This window comes from Protopterus annectens, chromosome 10.part0, assembly GCF_019279795.1.
Source record: "Protopterus annectens isolate FY-2018-M chromosome 10.part0, PAN1.0, whole genome shotgun sequence".
Classification (NCBI taxonomy): Eukaryota; Metazoa; Chordata; order Ceratodontiformes; family Protopteridae; genus Protopterus; species Protopterus annectens.
Genome location: NC_056744.1, coordinates 544,478,718 through 544,496,420, shown reverse-complemented (window position 1 = coordinate 544,496,420; position 17,703 = coordinate 544,478,718). Strand labels below are relative to the sequence as shown.

Here is a 17,703-nt window from a genome sequence, read left to right as displayed (position 1 = left end):
TATTATGCTTTTTTGTAGATGTACTTTATTTATTTGATAATTATGTAAGACACTTTGAACAGAATCCTGCATTTGCAAGGATAATTTAAAGCCTTGAGTATTTATGATACTTCATTAATCAGACAGCATGCAAGAGAATGTTTCCTGAATCAGATTTCAGTCTATTGCTTATTGACTCTGCCTTATTCGTTGCTTATTCATTTTGCTTCTTTTAAGTTTTATTTTAGAGATTTATTATCTATTTTAAGCATATTCAGCAAAAGACAGAGAGGATATGTTATAGTTTGAGTGGTTTTACCATTGTTTCCTAGGCCCCCTTGTCTTGTAGGCTGAACCCCAAAGAGTAAACTGTTTTAACTTTGTGGGTGTTTCTTTACTTATGTCACACACCAACCACTGCAGTCAGACTAACATCTTTCTTTTTTCTGAGTATTCATGTGAAGTTTAAACAAAAAGAATGCTGAAAGACTAAGCTGAAAAGTAATAATACTATAATTTTTTTCAGAATCGTTTTTCTCTAGTAAAGATGTAACATGCTGCTGTCAAATGGAACTTTTTCCTAGAACTTCCAAGATGACTGCACACAGTAATCAGAAGGTTGATTAGGGATCTCCCAGTGTGAAAACGTAAAACCTGAGGAAAAAGGCCTGTAAACGTTATCAATGTGGGCAAATTAAGTTACTGGCCTGTAATTACACCACCTGGATACCAGCAAAGAAGTTATTTTGAGAAAGTAAGAAAAAATCAGCCAGCAAAGAGAAGAAAAAAAAAACTCAGGCTGGAAATAAACTTTCAGTTTTTCTTCAAAAAAAGCAGTTCAGGTTTCAGCTTTAATATAGGAGTTTGTCTCCAGTAATTTAAAGGGGAAAAAACATCAAATGCACCCAGATAACAAAAGGCTGGAAAAAATGGAAACTTTAACTAGCTATTCAGATTAACTGATAAAACTGTAAAAATCAGAGGATAAAACAAAGAAAAGCTAGCAGAGTATGATGCATCTCAACAAAAGCTGTTTTAAAATACACACATAAATTATATATATACAGATATATAAATAAATAAAAGCAGGCTTAGAAGTCAGAGCACACTGAGAAAACATCAGATTTTCTGCTGTATCAACAAAAAAAACTGGATCGAAAAGACTGCATTAATTTTATGAAACTTCAAATAAGCAACTGGATTGGTGTTCTTTAGCAGGATTTGTTAATTGAAAGGGCACATCATGTAAATCCTCCAAATCTGGCCAAGAGAAGTAGGCATGACCTTTTAGTAAAGATACAAGTATATAAGCAGAAAGATCTGCTCTTGACAAAACTATGACAGAAGATTAAAAGTATTCAAAAAGTGGGGACAGAGAGTGCTTGTAGAAAATGATTATTAACTGTGCCAAACAGAAGAGAAACAAGTTTATCCCAGGAGTCAGGGACTGTTGAGAAGATGGTGTGAGATTCATCCGCTTTATACAGCTGTTTTAAGAATATGTTTTTTTTTTTATCTGGGAGGATGGATCAATGACATTTTTATTAATTAATTTATTTATTTATTTGCATTTGTTTACCGGAAAGGTCCACTGGGCCTTGTTGAGCCCATTTTCAGGGGAGGCCGCGGAGAAAAGCTCCACATAGAGTAAACAAACATACACACATAACAAATCAAATGCAGACTTTTTACAGTCACGATACATAGGTAGTATGAGTACAAGAGTACAGAGTATTTACATACAGAATCCATATTTACATTGCAGTAACTGTACTAATGGGCTTTCTACAAAGAGAATATCAGTTTAACGATTGTTAACTCTTGGAGATTAGTAGGAATAAGCAGCAGAAAAAATTAGAAAGGTGGGGCAATTGCACATGTGATCAATTAATGGTAAGTGACAGATGGAGAAGTTGTACGAGTGTAGTTAATAGAATCAGATGTTCATCGTGTTACCCTGCTGCAGTCATCACACTTGGGTTATCCTGTCGTCAGGCGGTCCCACAGTCGGCCGGAATTCCAAAGTCTTGATCCGGCGTCGGTTGCTGTCGCCTCTTCCCTGACGTCAGTGCGCCAGGGGTATATATATTGCAACCAATGCCATTTTCTTCTGTCTTTCTTGCCGTGCGGTGCCCGAAGCAGAAGCAGTTCGCAAGTGCCGGTCGGCCGACTCCTGAGATTTTCGAATTCGAATTTCAGACCGAAGTCTTCCATAAAGCTAAGTACCCCATTGGGGAAACTTTTCTTGCCTCAGACCGATGTCAGAAAAAGTTAACAATTGTATTTCTTGTGGGAAGCAAATACCTCATAAGGATTTTCATTCTTATTGCATACCTTGCCTAGGCCCAGACCACAACGTCACTTCTTGTCATTTTTTTGCTAGGTTTAATAAGCGTACTATTAAAAGACGCTTTGATTTCGCACGACACTACTTCGGTAGGAAATTTAACTACACCATGCCATCGGAGCAACCGACTACCGGCGTGCACAAAAAACGCAGGGATAAGAACAGACAGCCCAGGCCTAAGCCAGATTCCGAGGCCTCAGCTGATCCGGTCTCCGGTTCTCCGGTCCTCAGTGAGGCTCTGACGCAGCCCCTGACTACCGCAGATCTGGAACCCGAGACCGCTACGGAAATTTTGACGGAATGTACAAGGCCAATGCAGCCTTTTACTTCAGGCCCTTCCGACGACTTTGCTTCTAAATACATCGGTGCTACAGAAACGCCATCGGTTTCTGAAGGCGTTTTCAGACCGATGACTCTTACCATTAAAACGTTTTCTAAGTCGAAGACTCCTTCTAAATCTAAAAGGACTGCACTTCAGTCTCCTGTTCAAGGCCCTATGCCTAAGAAACAGATGCTCAAAATGGCTGAAGGTTCACAGCCCCCTCCTGACAAAAGGCCTAGACAAGAGGAAGATTATGCTTCCTCTGAGCAAATGTCCATTTCTTCAGACTCCTCTGGGGACCAAGACTATTCCTTCTCTCCTTATGAAGATTCTGATGCTGAGGACTCTATTCCCTCAGCTTCTCCTCCTGAAGACTACTCCTTTGGGGAAACTTTACACACTATGAGGGAACATTTTCACTGGGAAGGTCAAGACTACTCTGATTCAAAGAAAAGGCTCAGAGAGTTTCTTTTACTCCCCCAACATAGACCACTTGCCATCCCACCAGTTTTGGACATTGTGGATGATGTCTATTTAGAATCCAGTTTCAACCCAGACTCTCTAACTCCTGCTCCGGCTAAGCTTGACAGATACTACAGAGTGCCTGATTCCCACAAATTTCTTTACAAAAGCCCAGTAGCTGACCCAGAGACTATCTCCCAGGGTCCCAAGGGGCCTAAGGCATCTATGGCTAAAAACCCAGTACCTTCTGAGAGGGATTCCAGAGCACTAGACAGGTGGGGGAAAAAGGTTTACACCTCAGCCACACTAGCTATGAGGGCAATGAATTGTCAATTTCATATGCTTAAATATCAGCAATTTCTAATCTCTCAGTTAAAGCAAAGAATAACCACTCTCCCTCAACAATCTGAATTGAAAGAAGTACAGGATCTGTTGCACGCCACTGAGCAGGTGGGCAAACATACCTTACAATGTGGGTTTGATTCTTTGGAGGCCTCCTGCAGAGCAGCTGTCACTGGGTCTGTTATACGTAGGCATGCTTGGTTAAAGGAATAAACTCTGCCTGATCATGTTAAAGCAAAACTACTAGATGCTCCCTTACAGCAGGATGTTCTTTTTGGAGTTAAAGCAGAAGAAGCTTTAAAGAAAATGGAAGATAAGGCAAAATCTATGCAGACAGTCAAAGATTTCCAACAAGTACAGCCCCCTCGCTTCAGCAGAAACTGGCCAACAAAAAATTGGTCCTTTCCAGCCACTGACAGACCACAGAGGGGTAAATACAGACGCCCAAGGGGCAGAGGACAACCAGAAGCCCAGTATAAACCTCGCCAATGGGGCACTACAACACAGAAGGGAGGAGAAGACAGGTCTCAATCCACCAGAAGGCAAACTCAATGACTTGCACCTCATCTGGCCAAGCAATACTCTCTTGGCAGCCCCCTTGGGGGGAAAACTCGCACTTTTTGCAGACAACTGGCACATTGTCACAAAGGACAAATGGGTCTTAGACATAATTTTACGAGGATACAGATTCCACTTTCACACCTTGCCAATGAAAAGAGGAATGCCAAACCTGCCACAAAATCAATGGGCAGAGGCACAAAAGCAAATTACAGCTCTCATGGACATGAGAGCCATTCAACTGGTACCTACTCGAGAGCAAGGCCAAGGATTTTACTCAAGACTCTTTCTAGTGCCCAGAAAGGACAATGCCTGGAGACCAATTCTGGACCTTTCAATTCTAAACACTTACTTACAAGTACCCAAATTCAAGATGCTAACACTACAGCAGCTACTTCCCATGTTGGGCAAGGAAGCACGGCTAGTAACGTTGGACCTCAAGGAGGCATACCTGCATGTCCCTATCAGACAAAGTTGCAGAAGATACCTCTGTTTCATTGCAGGTTCAACCCATTACCTATTCTCTGCACTGCCCTTTGGCTTACCTACTGCGCCCAGAGTTTTCACAAAATGCCTGGCACCAGTAATTGCATACTGCAGACAAAGAGGAATTCAAATATATCCATACCTGGACAACTGCCTCATCCAAGCAGAAAGCAAAGACATTCTCTTACATCATCTGGCCTTTGTAAAGCATCTACTAAACTGCCTGGGGTACACAGTAAATGAAAAGAAGTCAAAACTAGTACCCTCACAAAAAATGACATTACTGGGTGCCAGCTTGAATACAACGGCCCAGAAGGCTTATCTTACGCCAGACAAGCAACTACAACTGACTCAATATTTCAAGACGATGGCAACAAAGACCCAATTAACTGCAAGAAAAATTCTGCAGGCTTTGGGCTTCATGGCATCTTGCATACTAATAATACCATTTGCAAAGCTGCATATGAGGAAATTACAGTGGTACCTAAAAAGCGTATGGTCTCAACACAGCCACAGCTTGGACACAATGATATCTCTCATTCCCTGCCTACAACAGGAATTTCTATGGTGGTCACAGGCATGTCACCTCAACAAGGGTCAGCCTTTCACCTTGCCCCCAGCCAGGCAGACTATCACAACAGATGCTTCAGACTACGCCTGGGGGGTACACATGGCAGGACAATGCATTCAAGGCCTATGGTCTGCAGATCAAAGAAATCTGCACGTAAATCAAAAAGAGATGCTAGCTGTATAGAAAGCTCTGACAGCTTTCAAGGATCTATTACATCCAGGACAACTTGCAATAAAGACGGACAACACCACAGTAATGTGGTGCACAAAACAAACAAGGGGGTACACATTCCTACCCTCTATGCAGGCAAGCAATGATCTTATGGAACACAGCTCTGGCCTACCAAGTCCAGTTACAAGCTCATTTCCTGCCAGGACAGAAGAACACATTGGCAGACGACCTCAGCAGAAACATCAAAGATCCCCACGAGTGGAAACTAGATCCACAAATATTTGCAATGATAACTCAAAAATGGGGCCTTCCAAACCTAGACCTGTTTGCCAGTCCTCAAAACTACCAACTGACAACATTTTTTACAAGGACATTTCACCATCAAGCTTGGAAAGTGGACGCTCTCTCTTTCAGTTGGAAAAACATGACAGCATATGCCTTCCCTCCATTACCTCTTCTCACAAAGGTTCTTCTGAAGGTCAAAAAGGAGAGACCACGACTAATTCTCATAGCCCCAGACTGGCCACGCCAGCACTGGTACCCGCTATTGAAAAATATGGCCCACAGCCCACCATGGATATTGCCTCAAATACCCCATTTGCTCACACAACAAAACAAACAGATTCTTCACAGCCAGCTCAAAACTGTAAATCTGGCTGCATGGCAAATCAAGTAAACATCCAACCAGCTCCTCTTTCACAAGCAGTTCTGGATGTTATTCTGGAAGCCAGGAGGCCAAGCACCAGGAAGGCTTATTCGGACAAATGGAAAAGGTTTTGTGCCTGGAACCAAGCTAAAGGCCAAGACACAATTCAGCCTCACATGCCTCACATGCCTCACATTCTACAGTATTTAGCTGAGATGTTGCACAAAGGACTTTCCTTTTCCTCAATTAAAATCCATGCTTCAGCTATTTCAGCTCACTACAACACGGATCCACCTGTATTTTCACATCCTCTTCTAAGGCAGTTCCTCAGAGGGGCAAAAAACATTAGACCACCCAGGAGAGCTCCGACACCAACATGGGACCTCAACTTTGTTCTGGAAAAACTAACGCTATCTCCCATTGAACCAGCTTTCTCTGCAGATCTTCAGTTCCTATCATGGAAGACTGCCCTGCTCCTAGCAATAACTTCAGCTAGGAGAGTCTCAGAGCTACAGGCACTAATGGCAGTGGAACCTTTCCTCATTTTTCATCAAGACAGAGTTTCTCTACGAACTAATCCTTCCTTTATGCCTAAGGTGGTTTCCAGTGTAGCTTTAAATCAAACCATCCACTTACCCACCTTCTTCCCTAATCCACAGAACAAAGGTGAGAGACTCCTGCATTCCTTGAACATTCACAGGCAGCTTCGTTACTACTTGGACAAAACTAAGGCTTTCAGAAAAACTGACCAGCTCTTTGTATCCTATGCTACAGCTTCTCAAAGGAAGGCTATATCTAAGCAAACCATTTCTAAATGGATAGGTCATTACATATGTTTCTGCTATACCCATCATGGGAAACCAGTTCCTGCTACCATTAGATCCCACTCTACCAGGGCAACAGCTACCTCTACAGCCTTTCTCAGGGGGGTTCCAACCAAGGAGATTTTAGAAGCTGCAACTTGGAGTTCAGTACACACCTTTACCAAACAATATCACTTACCTCTTTACTCTAAGTCCAGGGCGGGCTTCGCCACTGCAGTTCTGCAGGGCCTTATTGCCTCCACTAACCCACTATGATACCTCCCCCCTACCTTAGCTTTGAGATTCAACCCAAGTGTGATGACTGCAGCAGGGTAACATGATGAACATAGTACAGTTTTGTACCTACCATAAATATAGATGTTCGAGTGTTCACCCTGCTGCAGTCAGACCCTCCCTCCATCCCCTCTGATCTACTGGCAAAATCTCTTCTATGCCTTACTGATGTATTTGCTTATAACTGAAGGGATTTTGTGTTTGTGCAGTGTTCACTCCATTTGGTACTAATTCTGACCACCTTTTTGGGGGCACCTGACATCTGGGGCAAGAAAAACTGAAGAAAATGGCGTTGGTTGCAATATATATACCCCTGTTGCACTGACGTCAGGGAAGAGGCGACAGCAACCGACGCCGGACCAAGACTTTGGAATTCCGGCTGACTGCGGGACCACCTGATGACAGGATAACCCAAGTGTGATGACTGCAGCAGGGTGAACACTCGAACATCTACATTTATGGTAGGTACAAAACTGTACTTTATGGGGTATAGTGGAAGGAGCCAGGGTTTAGAGTGCGCTATATTGGCACAAGTGCATAGCCAGAGAGTCGTGAGGTGTTGCCTGAGGGATTTCTTGAAGAGAGCTGGATTGCTGGTGGTTCTGATTGACGGTGGTGGTGGTGGTGGTGGGGGTATTCCATTGTTTTGAGACAGTAAAAGAGTAAAGCATCTGACCAGCTGAGAGATTTGTTTTTTTTTAACTTTAAGCAGCAGTTTTGTTTTCAGATCTAAGAGGTCTGTTTGGGAGATACAGAGTCAGTAAAGAAGAAAGAGAAGGGGAACTTGATGGTTTATATATAAATGTATGTGCAGTAGTTAGGTGTAGATAAGTCAGATAGTATGGAAGCTTGAGCCGAGCATGAGTCATGTTTGGATTTCATGGAGGACTAGATGTTGGTAAGGATATGGGTCCCATATAATAGAAATGTTAGCAGAAAGGAAGAGGCTAGAGCCTTTGTAGTGACAAGGTTAAGAAAATGGTTGTGTCTGTAGAGGATACCCAATTTTTATGTGTTTTTGGATGTTGTTGTGGATATGGAGGTCAACTGTTACTTAGCAGTTTAGTACTTGAAACAACCTCAATTGTAGTGTTATTTTGGGAATGGACAGAGAATTCATTCCTGTTAAGGGGGTAGTTTTTTTTGGGAGGGGTGAATATTAGGAGTTTAGTTTTATTGGGTTATAGAGTGAGATGATTATTGGACATCCAGGTTTCAGTTGATGCAAAGGCATTTTAGGTAAGAAGTTGTAACTCAGATATGGATTTGGCAGTGCACATGATTTTAGAGTCATCTGCGTATTGGATGACTGTGCCTTGAGTAAGAGTGGTATGGAAGTTGTTAATGAGTATGCTAAATAAGAGCGGGGCTAATATGGAACCTTGGGGTACACCTGTTGTTGTGATAAGAAAAGGTGAGAAGAAATGTTGCCATTTGATGGATTGTTGCCTATTGCTGAGATAATTTGAGAACCAGTTTGGAGTAAGGGGTGAGATACCCTAAGTTGGAGAGTTTGGTCAGAAGAAGGAGATGAGATACTGTATCAAAAGCCTTAGAGAGGTCAAGAAAGAGTGAGGAGACAATGTAACCAGCATCACGGGCTCTATTTACTGTGTTTGTAAAGGAAATGAGAGCTGTGCTGGTGCTGTGACCAGGCCTGATGCCGTGCCGAGTAGAAGGTAGGATTTGGTTTTAAACCAAATGATTAAGAAGTTGAATATGCACACACTTTTCTAATATTTTTAGGGATGGGAGAGAGAATAGCGATGGTTCGGAAATTGGAGATGTCAGAAGAACTGCTGCCTTTATGAAGTGGTAGAACTTAAGATGTTTTCCAAATAGGTGGTACTTGGGACTCCTGGATAGATCTAGTAAGGAGAATGCTAATGGGGTAGGCAATGCAGCTTGCAGGTAGTTGTAGGAATTTCGCTGGTAAGTTGTCAGGTGCGTTTGTACAAGGTTTGAGTTTATGAAGGAGTTTTCTTGTGATGGAGATTGGTATAGGTGAGAGTGAAAAACTAGGTAGAGAGGAAGTTGAGGAGTGCAATGAGGATGGTACACCTTGGTTGGGGTTTGTTTGTGGGAAGATGGTGGTGAGTTTAGCTATAGTATCTATAAAATATGACTTAAACAGTGTGGCAATCTCAGTGGGTGTTTTATCTGGATTAGGGCAAGGATTATTATTATTTGAGCCTGGATGAAGTAGAGAATTGATTGCAGCCCAAAATTTCTTTGAGTTTTGTTTATGTTGGTCTTCAAGATTTTGGAAGTGTTCTTTTTTGTTTTTAATGACTAGTCATTTTACTTGATTGCATAGCTGTTTGTATTGTATGAGGTCAGAATGTTTTTTGCCAGGCTTTCCATACTTTGTCCCTAGCGGTCATGATTTGTTTTGTGGGCTTAGTGAGTCAGCTGGCATGGTTAGCTTTTACTCTTTTTTGACGGAAATGGAGCTAAACTATTCAAGCTGTTTAGAAATGTTGAATTGAAGAATTCCAGCATCATCACGAGGGATATATTTTAATATTGCCCAGTTGATACTTTGTAGGATTTCATTAAAAGTGGTAGGGCAGAAATGAGATAAATCTCTGGTTTGCTTAAATTGGTGTTTATTGAGTGCTGAGTTAGTTTTACATAGTATAAGGGCAGGCAGATGGTAATGCTGTTTGACAGTATGCTGGAGGAGGAGATTTTGTGGGGTTCAGAAACCAGGATACAATCCAGGATTGTGCCTTTGTCATTTTTATTGCTGGGTCTAGTTATATTTGTGATAAGCTGGATATAGTTGAATAGGTTAATGTTGGTGGATGGGTACTGTTTAGAGATATCTGGCCAGTTTATGTTAACGTCCCCTAGCATGATTGTTTCATTTTTAAATGTTTAATAGGCTAAGGAGGAAATAAACAAAAGTTTATCCAGCAAAGAGTGAGCCAGCAAGTTGAAGATAACTCTGCTTTTCATTTTTCTGCCAGAGCAAAGCTCACAGAAAGAAGTTGAAAGTGAAACCTTTTCTTTTTTTCCAAAGGAAAATGCTTCGGCAACAGGAAAAAAAAAAAAACACAGGAGCTGACTTTAAGAATCCAGAATACCTTAGACTTGAACCAAAGAAAGGTGTTGGGATATGGAAATTATCGGAAAGAAGATATGCAGCATTGTGAAATTAATGAATAAATGGAACATTATAAAACATCAGTCCCATTAGATATAGAACTAAATATGCAAAATATGGCTTTTCAAAAAGTATTAGTTGAGAAAGACCAGAATTTTGTTAACTGTGTTAAACTGGCATAAGAACTGTAAAGCATACATGCCACTTTATGCACTTAATGTGTAGAAAGGCACTGAAGGGACTGGAGAAGCAACCATGCATAAAACAGTATTCATTGTTATTATTTTGTATAAAAATTCATAATGTAAATTGCATCTTACATTGTAAAGCAGTCTTCTGTATGGTGCAGTCAGGATTTTCTGCAACTGTGGGAAGTGAATAAGTTATTATAGAGTAGGTGCCTCCCCAGCAGTCTTAATATTTTAATGTATTTGGCAGAACAGTGCACAATTTAGTTTAAAAGGTAGCCACTACACTTTTCATGACTAGAAGTTAATGTATACTGAAAGCTTGCAAGCTGTTTTTCACATCTGGAAGGGGAGTAGGAATAAGAAAAGAAAGCTAGCAATCAGTGAAAGTGGAGCAGAGGTTCTAACATGCAGCTTAGCATGAGTAACCTTAATTTTAGAGTAGGTAATGCCTGTAGGTCCACCTGTCAGTTTGGGCAAATGGTCCTTTCTGTGGGGTTAACTGTTTTTTTTTTTTTTTCTGAACATGTACTTAGCTCTGTGTGTTTGGTGTAAGTTAATAGGGGATGGTAGTTCTATAAATCTATTTAGTTTTTTGTTTGAGTGCTTTCATTGAAGCAAAATGTCTTGGAAAATGTGACATAGGTAAAAATAGAGCATAGAAGAAGCAACTACGTAAGAAATCAGCCTGCCAGACACAGGTGTGTGCATGTAAGCTAAAAGTTTAAAATATACATTCAAAAGAACTGTCATGTATTATAGTTGGGAGTAATAGCTTTATGTTATAATGGGTACTATGTCCATACTATCATGGAATGTAAATGACCTCACAAGTACAGACAAAAAGCAAAGCGTAATGAATTATTTTAAGAAGTGTAAGGTGTAAATAGCATTGTTTCAGGAGATACAGTTGGAGAGAAATGTGTGTAAATTTGACAAAAAAAAAAGATTTCAGTGCAGTCCTCTAACGTTCTGCAGAAAGTCAGCGACAAAGAAAAAGAGGAGTAATGATACTGACTGGTAGTGGGGCTCCAATAATAGAAAAGAAAAAATGCAATTATGGTATATCTGTGGTAGTAAGACATTTTGGCAAGGGAGGAGAATTATGCTGGTATGTATTGATATTCCACCTAATACAGCTATTATGGAGCTTAAAATGATTTTGGGAGAAATAATCCCTTTCAAGTGGGGAATATTATTTATGAGTGTGGACTGGAACTTATTTTGCAATTGTGAGGGTGTATTACTAGGACCTAGAAGAGAAAATATAACTGAAGAGGGTATATTTTTGCAGAAATGTATGAGAATACTTGGTACAGAAGATGTGAATTTAGTAGTAGGAACTCAGACAGAATTTCATGTTATTCCCCAAGGTACAATAATTGTGCTGGGCTGGACAAAAGTTATACTTTATAACAGCATGTGTATTTAATCGAAACCAATGGCACATATCCAATAACTGTTTCAGATTATGCACCAATAAAAAAGTAAGATAAAGACGCAAGGTAATGAAGTTAAAACAAGACACTGAATGTGAATAATGTCAACAACATTTATAGATCTGGATCAGTGTGTTTTTGTTGAGAGGAGCCATCATTTGAGAACATTAACAGAATAGTGATAATCCAGATGAAAGCATAAAGGTAGGAGTAGGACAATGGAAGCATTTGTGTTCCCTAACAGAATAGTAGGTTATTTAGGAGGATACACGAGGATTACTGAGGATTGCTTGTCTGTAACGAATAAAGGCTTATTAATTTGGAACACTACCTGGGTTTCATGATTTTTAGAAATTATTGTGACTGAATCATCAACGAAGTTTTAAGACCACTAGTTTCTTTTTTTTTACATTGGGCATCCTGTACAGCATGTTGTAGACCATCTTTCAGTTTCTGAAAGCTATAGCTATACTGTCTGCACCTTTCCATGCATGTTGCAGAACTCTTGTACTCAGTGTAATAGCTGAGAAAATAAAAGGATCATTGTTACAAGATAGGCAGTGTCCTTTTTTCACCCTGTCATGTGCATAATGTGGGTATGGTGGAGCTCCTTTAGCATTTCTCCAAGAACATCTGTTAATATCATTGCTCTGTTGTTTGCATTATTGCTCTGATTGTATATACTGAGCATCAGAAAAGTGCAGGAATGTGAGATCTGTGATGGAAAGGGATGAAGTCATGACCACGACCCAGAGAGCACTAGTTTAACTCTGTGCTGTTAACAGAGAGGATTATGACTTGTTAGCAGGCTGCTTCCTGTGGTGTAGTCCAGGGTTTGATTCCGTCATCCTCCATTTACCTAGTGGTAACTCTGAATAAGTCACTTAACCAAACATTACTCCTTGCCTGATCCAAAAAAGTCCACGTGGATCAGTGCTCTACCCTGGTAAACAAATGTAGACAGACAAACGACAAATTACTAAATACGTAAATAAACTAGTGGCTTAATATAAGGAGAGTAATGTCTGGGCAATAGTAGATCTAGCTAATGGCTTAAGGAAGGGTTTGATTCTATAAAGGGAGACTAGTTTTTTTGTTGACAGATTTTATAGTAGTATTAATATGATCATCATAGCTGAGGTTGTGGTCTATTGTAATTCCTAGGAGTTGGGTTGTAGTGTCTGGAGATATGCTAGTTCCATTGTTAGAGTCTACTGTGAAGTGAATTTGTGGTGACTTTTGGGTAGGAGCAAAAAACAATAATTTCATTTTTGGGGGGTTCAGGAGGAGACAATGTTGCATGAACCAATTTTCAACAATATTAAATACTGTTTGGGTGAGGGTCTGGAGTGATGTTATGGACTTAGGAGAACATATTAAAGTAGAATCATCTGCATATTGTATGGAGGTGGCTTGTGGAATTTTGGCATTTAGATCATTAATAAAAATTGAAAAGAGTAAGTGGGCCTAAAATAGAACCTTGGGATACTCCAATGTTAACAGGGAGGCGGTGTAGATAGATTGATATCCCTGAGCACCGCTTGCTGTCTGTTTTCTAAATAGGATTTAAACCAAAGTAATGCCTGTGGGTGAAGTGATAGGGCTTTTAGTATATCAATGAGTAGGTGATGGTTAACCATGTCAAAGACTTTTGAAAGGTCAATAAATAGTGCAGAGGAAAGAGAGTTATTGTTACAATTTTAGTTTATACAGTCAGAAAAAGATAGCAGGGCAGTGGTGGTACTATGGAATGGCCTAAATCCATGCTGACAGTTAGCAAGTAAATTATTATGGAGGAGGTGGTCAAGTAGTTGTTGGTGGATGCATTTTTCCATTATTTTAGCTATTGGAGACAGTAAGGCAATTGGTCGGAAGTTAGAAATCTCAGTAGAAGTACCACCCTTTTGTAGAGGGATGATATGAGACACTTTGCAAATGGAACGGATTGTGCTTTCTGTAACTGTTCTATTTATAAGGATGGAAATGGGACAGGCAATGGCTTTAGCTGCTATTTGCAGGTATTCAGCTGGTAGACAGTCAGCTGAAGGGGTGCATGGTTTGAGTTTTTGAAGGAGGGTGCAAATGAGGGATGTAGGTACTGGTTGTATATGAAAGGAAGGAACTGGGCTATTTGTGGTGATTAAGGGGGTAGTGTATTAGCTAGACTTTGAATGGCTTCAGTAAAGTAGTTGTTGAAGGCATCAGCAATTTGCTTAGAGTTATTAAGGCTGATACCTGATGGGGCAGGAGTTTTAGAGTGCCCTGGCTGAAGTAGTTTGTTAATGTCTGACCAGAACTTTTAAGGTTTTTGCTGGTGAGTTTGTTGGAGGTGAAGGTAAAAGTTTTTTTTCGAGCAGAATTGCTTTTTTGGTGGCATTTCTTAACTGTTTAAAGTAAAGGTGGTCTGATGGGATTTTAGAGGCTCTCCATTTGGCCTAAATTTTATTACGTAGGAGGATCTTTTGTCTAGTTTCTTTCGTGAGCCACGGGGCAATTTTGGTCCTTATTCGGGTAGAGCGAGCTGAGGCATGGTATTCTAGAATTTGTAGGAATTTTGTATTAAAGTAGGACACTGCTTCATCAAGTTGAAGATGATGTAGTGGTGACCAGTCCTGCATGTAAGTTCATTTTGGAAGCTCTCTGGATAAAAGTGTTTTTTAGAGCGTGAGGTTTTGAAAATATTTGAATTTGGGCTACAGGTTTTTTGTTTAATTATGTAGGTCAGAGTGTGGTCACTGATGTCATCTGGAAGGGTACATGGTTTATATGTGTCAGGATGGCTGTTTATAAGGATCCAGTCTAGGTTGGTTTCCTTACCGCCTGGTTTATGGATTCTAGTAGGGGTGGTTATTATTTGGGAAAAAACGTATAGATTTATGTGGGTGATAGGCTTAGGGGAGCTACAGGTAGCCCCATCTATATTAAAGTCACCTAGCACTATGGTTTCCTGTGGTAGGTGAGCAGAGAGGCAACTGAAGATGTTTTCAAGAGTATTGATGTTATTTCCAGGGGGAAGATAGGAGTAAATTATGTAAATAGATTTACAGTTGTTGATTTGAAGTTTAGCAGTAAGAGTTTCAGCATTAGTATCTGAGGGTAGGAAGACATTGAAGGATGTAACTTGAAGTTCTGATTTATAGAGAATGGCTACACCCCCACCCTTTTTGGTTTTACAGTCACATCTCAGGATATTATATCCAGGAGGAGTAATTTCCTTTTCATGAGTTGAAGGCTTTAGCCATGTTTCTGTAATACAAAGGATATCGAATGAGTGCACTTCTAAGAGTGCATGAAGGTGGGTGATTTTATTGTTAATGCTACGGATGTTGAGGTGGGCTATCAGGAGAGAGTTAGAGGGCCTTGTTGAAGGTATCCAAAGATGTATGCAGAGTCAAGACACACCTGGTGAAGGGTCTCATCTTGTGTATGACCCAGTTGGGTCCACAGTAATCACAACGTAGGAATACGATGCTGGGAGTGAGATCTGATTAATCTTATTGCTTTTTATATTGCTAAGAACTGCAGTATATGTCTTGTTTTACTAAATATTTTTAAGAAAAAGTATTATCTGAACAAGAATCCTTGATGACATGTATTTGTTTATTTTTCTGTTCTTGACCAGGTAATGCTATGGTTTACAAACCCTCACCCTTTACACCTATCACAGCAGTTATGCTAGCCGAAATACTCACTCAGGCTGGGGTTCCCGAAGGACTGTTCAATATCGTGCAGGGAGGTGCTACAACTGGAGAGTTACTCTGCAGACACCCTGATGTAGCAAAAATCACTTTTACTGGGAGTGTTCCTACAGGAAAGAAGGTAAAAATGAACAATTAGATTGTATCTGGTTTGCTCCTTGTTTATTTTGTTTTAAAACTTGTAACTAAATTCACTACTTATGGCTCAACTTATGCTCAGCAAGACCAGCAAGAATATAAAATCTGTAATGAGGTTTTTTTTATTAGACAACAGTGTTGCTTTTGCTTTGTTTAAACTCTAAGCAATCAGCAGTAAAACCAAGAAAATCTAAAGGTGTTACTGTTCAGTGCTAGGAGTCTAAATAAAAAAAACTCCACTCCATACAAGATGTCCTCACCCTAGAGAATTCTGACACCTTTGCAGTTGCCTAAACATGGTTTAAAGCCACAGTGAGCACACTGACAGTGCAAGGCTGTAATGTCTTCCACACATTTAGGCCAGTTACTACCCAGGCGAGGACTAAAGGTGGAAGTGCCTCAGTTTAACATAAAAATAAATATATACCTCAAGGCTTGTCAAACAGGACAATGCTCTTGAGTTTCTCCACTTTCAAATCACCATAGGCAAAATCCCATACCACTTCCTTGCAAGCTACTGGTCACCCTCTGTGACACAGGAAACTCATGACAAGTATTTAAGCTTACTAGAGAGACTCACCATCCAACCCAATACCATATTCATGGGTGGCTGTAATTAGTTCACAATTAAATAGGAATTGTATATGACACTAAACATGCAGGCACAGAGATTCCTGTAGTTTGTAAACACCAACTCCCTGGACTAGCTTGTCAGTACAACAATCAAAATTGCAAACACACTGGATCTGGCCCTCACTAATATAGGAGAGTGCTGCACACTCCCAGTGTAATATTCTCTTTGGTAAGATCAGACCACAAAATGGTATCCTTTGAAGTAAAAGTAAAGCCATGAACCCCAGCTAAACCTAGAATGTTCAGGAACTATACTAAGGCTAACTTCCTACTATTATGTGATAACATGACAGAATTTCAAGCCTCCCTAAGCCCTGAGGACACCGCTGTCTATGCAGAACGTTTCGCAGAAACCCTATACAAGCATGTTACTAGCTGCATAGCGGCAGCTGTATCCACCAGGAATACATACAGAGCCAACTCAAAAAACAAGCCATTCTGGTGGAGTCACAACATCAGCAGGTTGTGTAACAGAAGGAAGAAAATCATGGCAAAAATCAATAAGTGTAGTGCCCAGCATGATAAAAGTGCTGTCATCAAACTAAACAAACAACTCAGAGAACAAATAAAGTCTACCAAAGCCAAATATGAGTTAAATCTTTTAGTTATGTACTTACCATAACTTTAGATGTATGGGATCCATCTCGTCTACATTCTGTACTGATGGGTTCGGAGCCGATCCTCGGCTCCGACTCGGCACGCTATACTATAGAACGAAGTCTCTTATTGACTGAGCTATCCCACATCCCAGGATGCACCACCACTGCTTCCCCAGATCTTGTTTGTCCGCACACATGCACACACACATAGACTGTTGATATAATATTGCCAGGTGTTTCAAGATGAAACAGCTGAACTCGAACCGTCCGGTCTCTTCTGATCTCCAAGGCAGGGGGAAGGAGGGTGGGTTATTAGGAATGTAGGCAAGATGGATCCCATACATCTAAAGTTATGGTAAGTACATAACTAAAAGATGTAATGTGATCCTATCTCGCCTACATTCTGTACTGATGGGACAGCGTCCCTAGCACCTGATTCCTGGGTGGCTCACTGGAAAACACTCCTAAGAACTGTGGAACCGAAGGAAGCTCGCCCCCGAGATGCCACGTCCAATTTGTAATGAGAAATGAAGGTGTAGGAGAAGACCACGTAGCCGCAGCACAAATGTCACTAATGGCAAGCTTAGAATGAAAAGCTGTCGAAGTAGCCATAGCCCTGGTAGAATGAGCTTTCACTGTAGTTGTAAGCTCTTTATTAGAAATGAAGTAAGTATGACTGATACAGTCTCTGATCCACTTGGCAATAGTGACTTTCGTGACGGCTTTGCCCAATTTATTGTCCGAAAAGGACACAAACAACTGATCTGTTTTCCGTGTTTGGTGCGTTCTATCCAAATAGAAGCGCAATTGTCTGTGAACATCCAAGGTGTGAAAGATGTATTCCGCTCTGAGTACTTTGGAAAGAAAACTGGAAGTTCCAATGACTGTTGCAGACAAAAACTAGAACAAACCTTAGGG

The 17,703-nt window shown here is 40.6% G+C and overlaps 1 protein-coding gene across 1 annotated transcript in view; it reads left to right on the top strand.

The window, feature by feature from the left end:
- The window catches only part of LOC122813215 (4-trimethylaminobutyraldehyde dehydrogenase-like), a 306,910-nt gene that overhangs the window by 116,153 nt on the left and 173,054 nt on the right, over nt 1-17,703 (top strand). Inside the window, exon 6 of the mRNA XM_044085401.1 lies at nt 15,340-15,536. Within this exon, the coding sequence (XP_043941336.1) occupies nt 15,340-15,536 (197 nt within the window). The remainder of the gene's footprint in view (nt 1-15,339; nt 15,537-17,703) is intronic.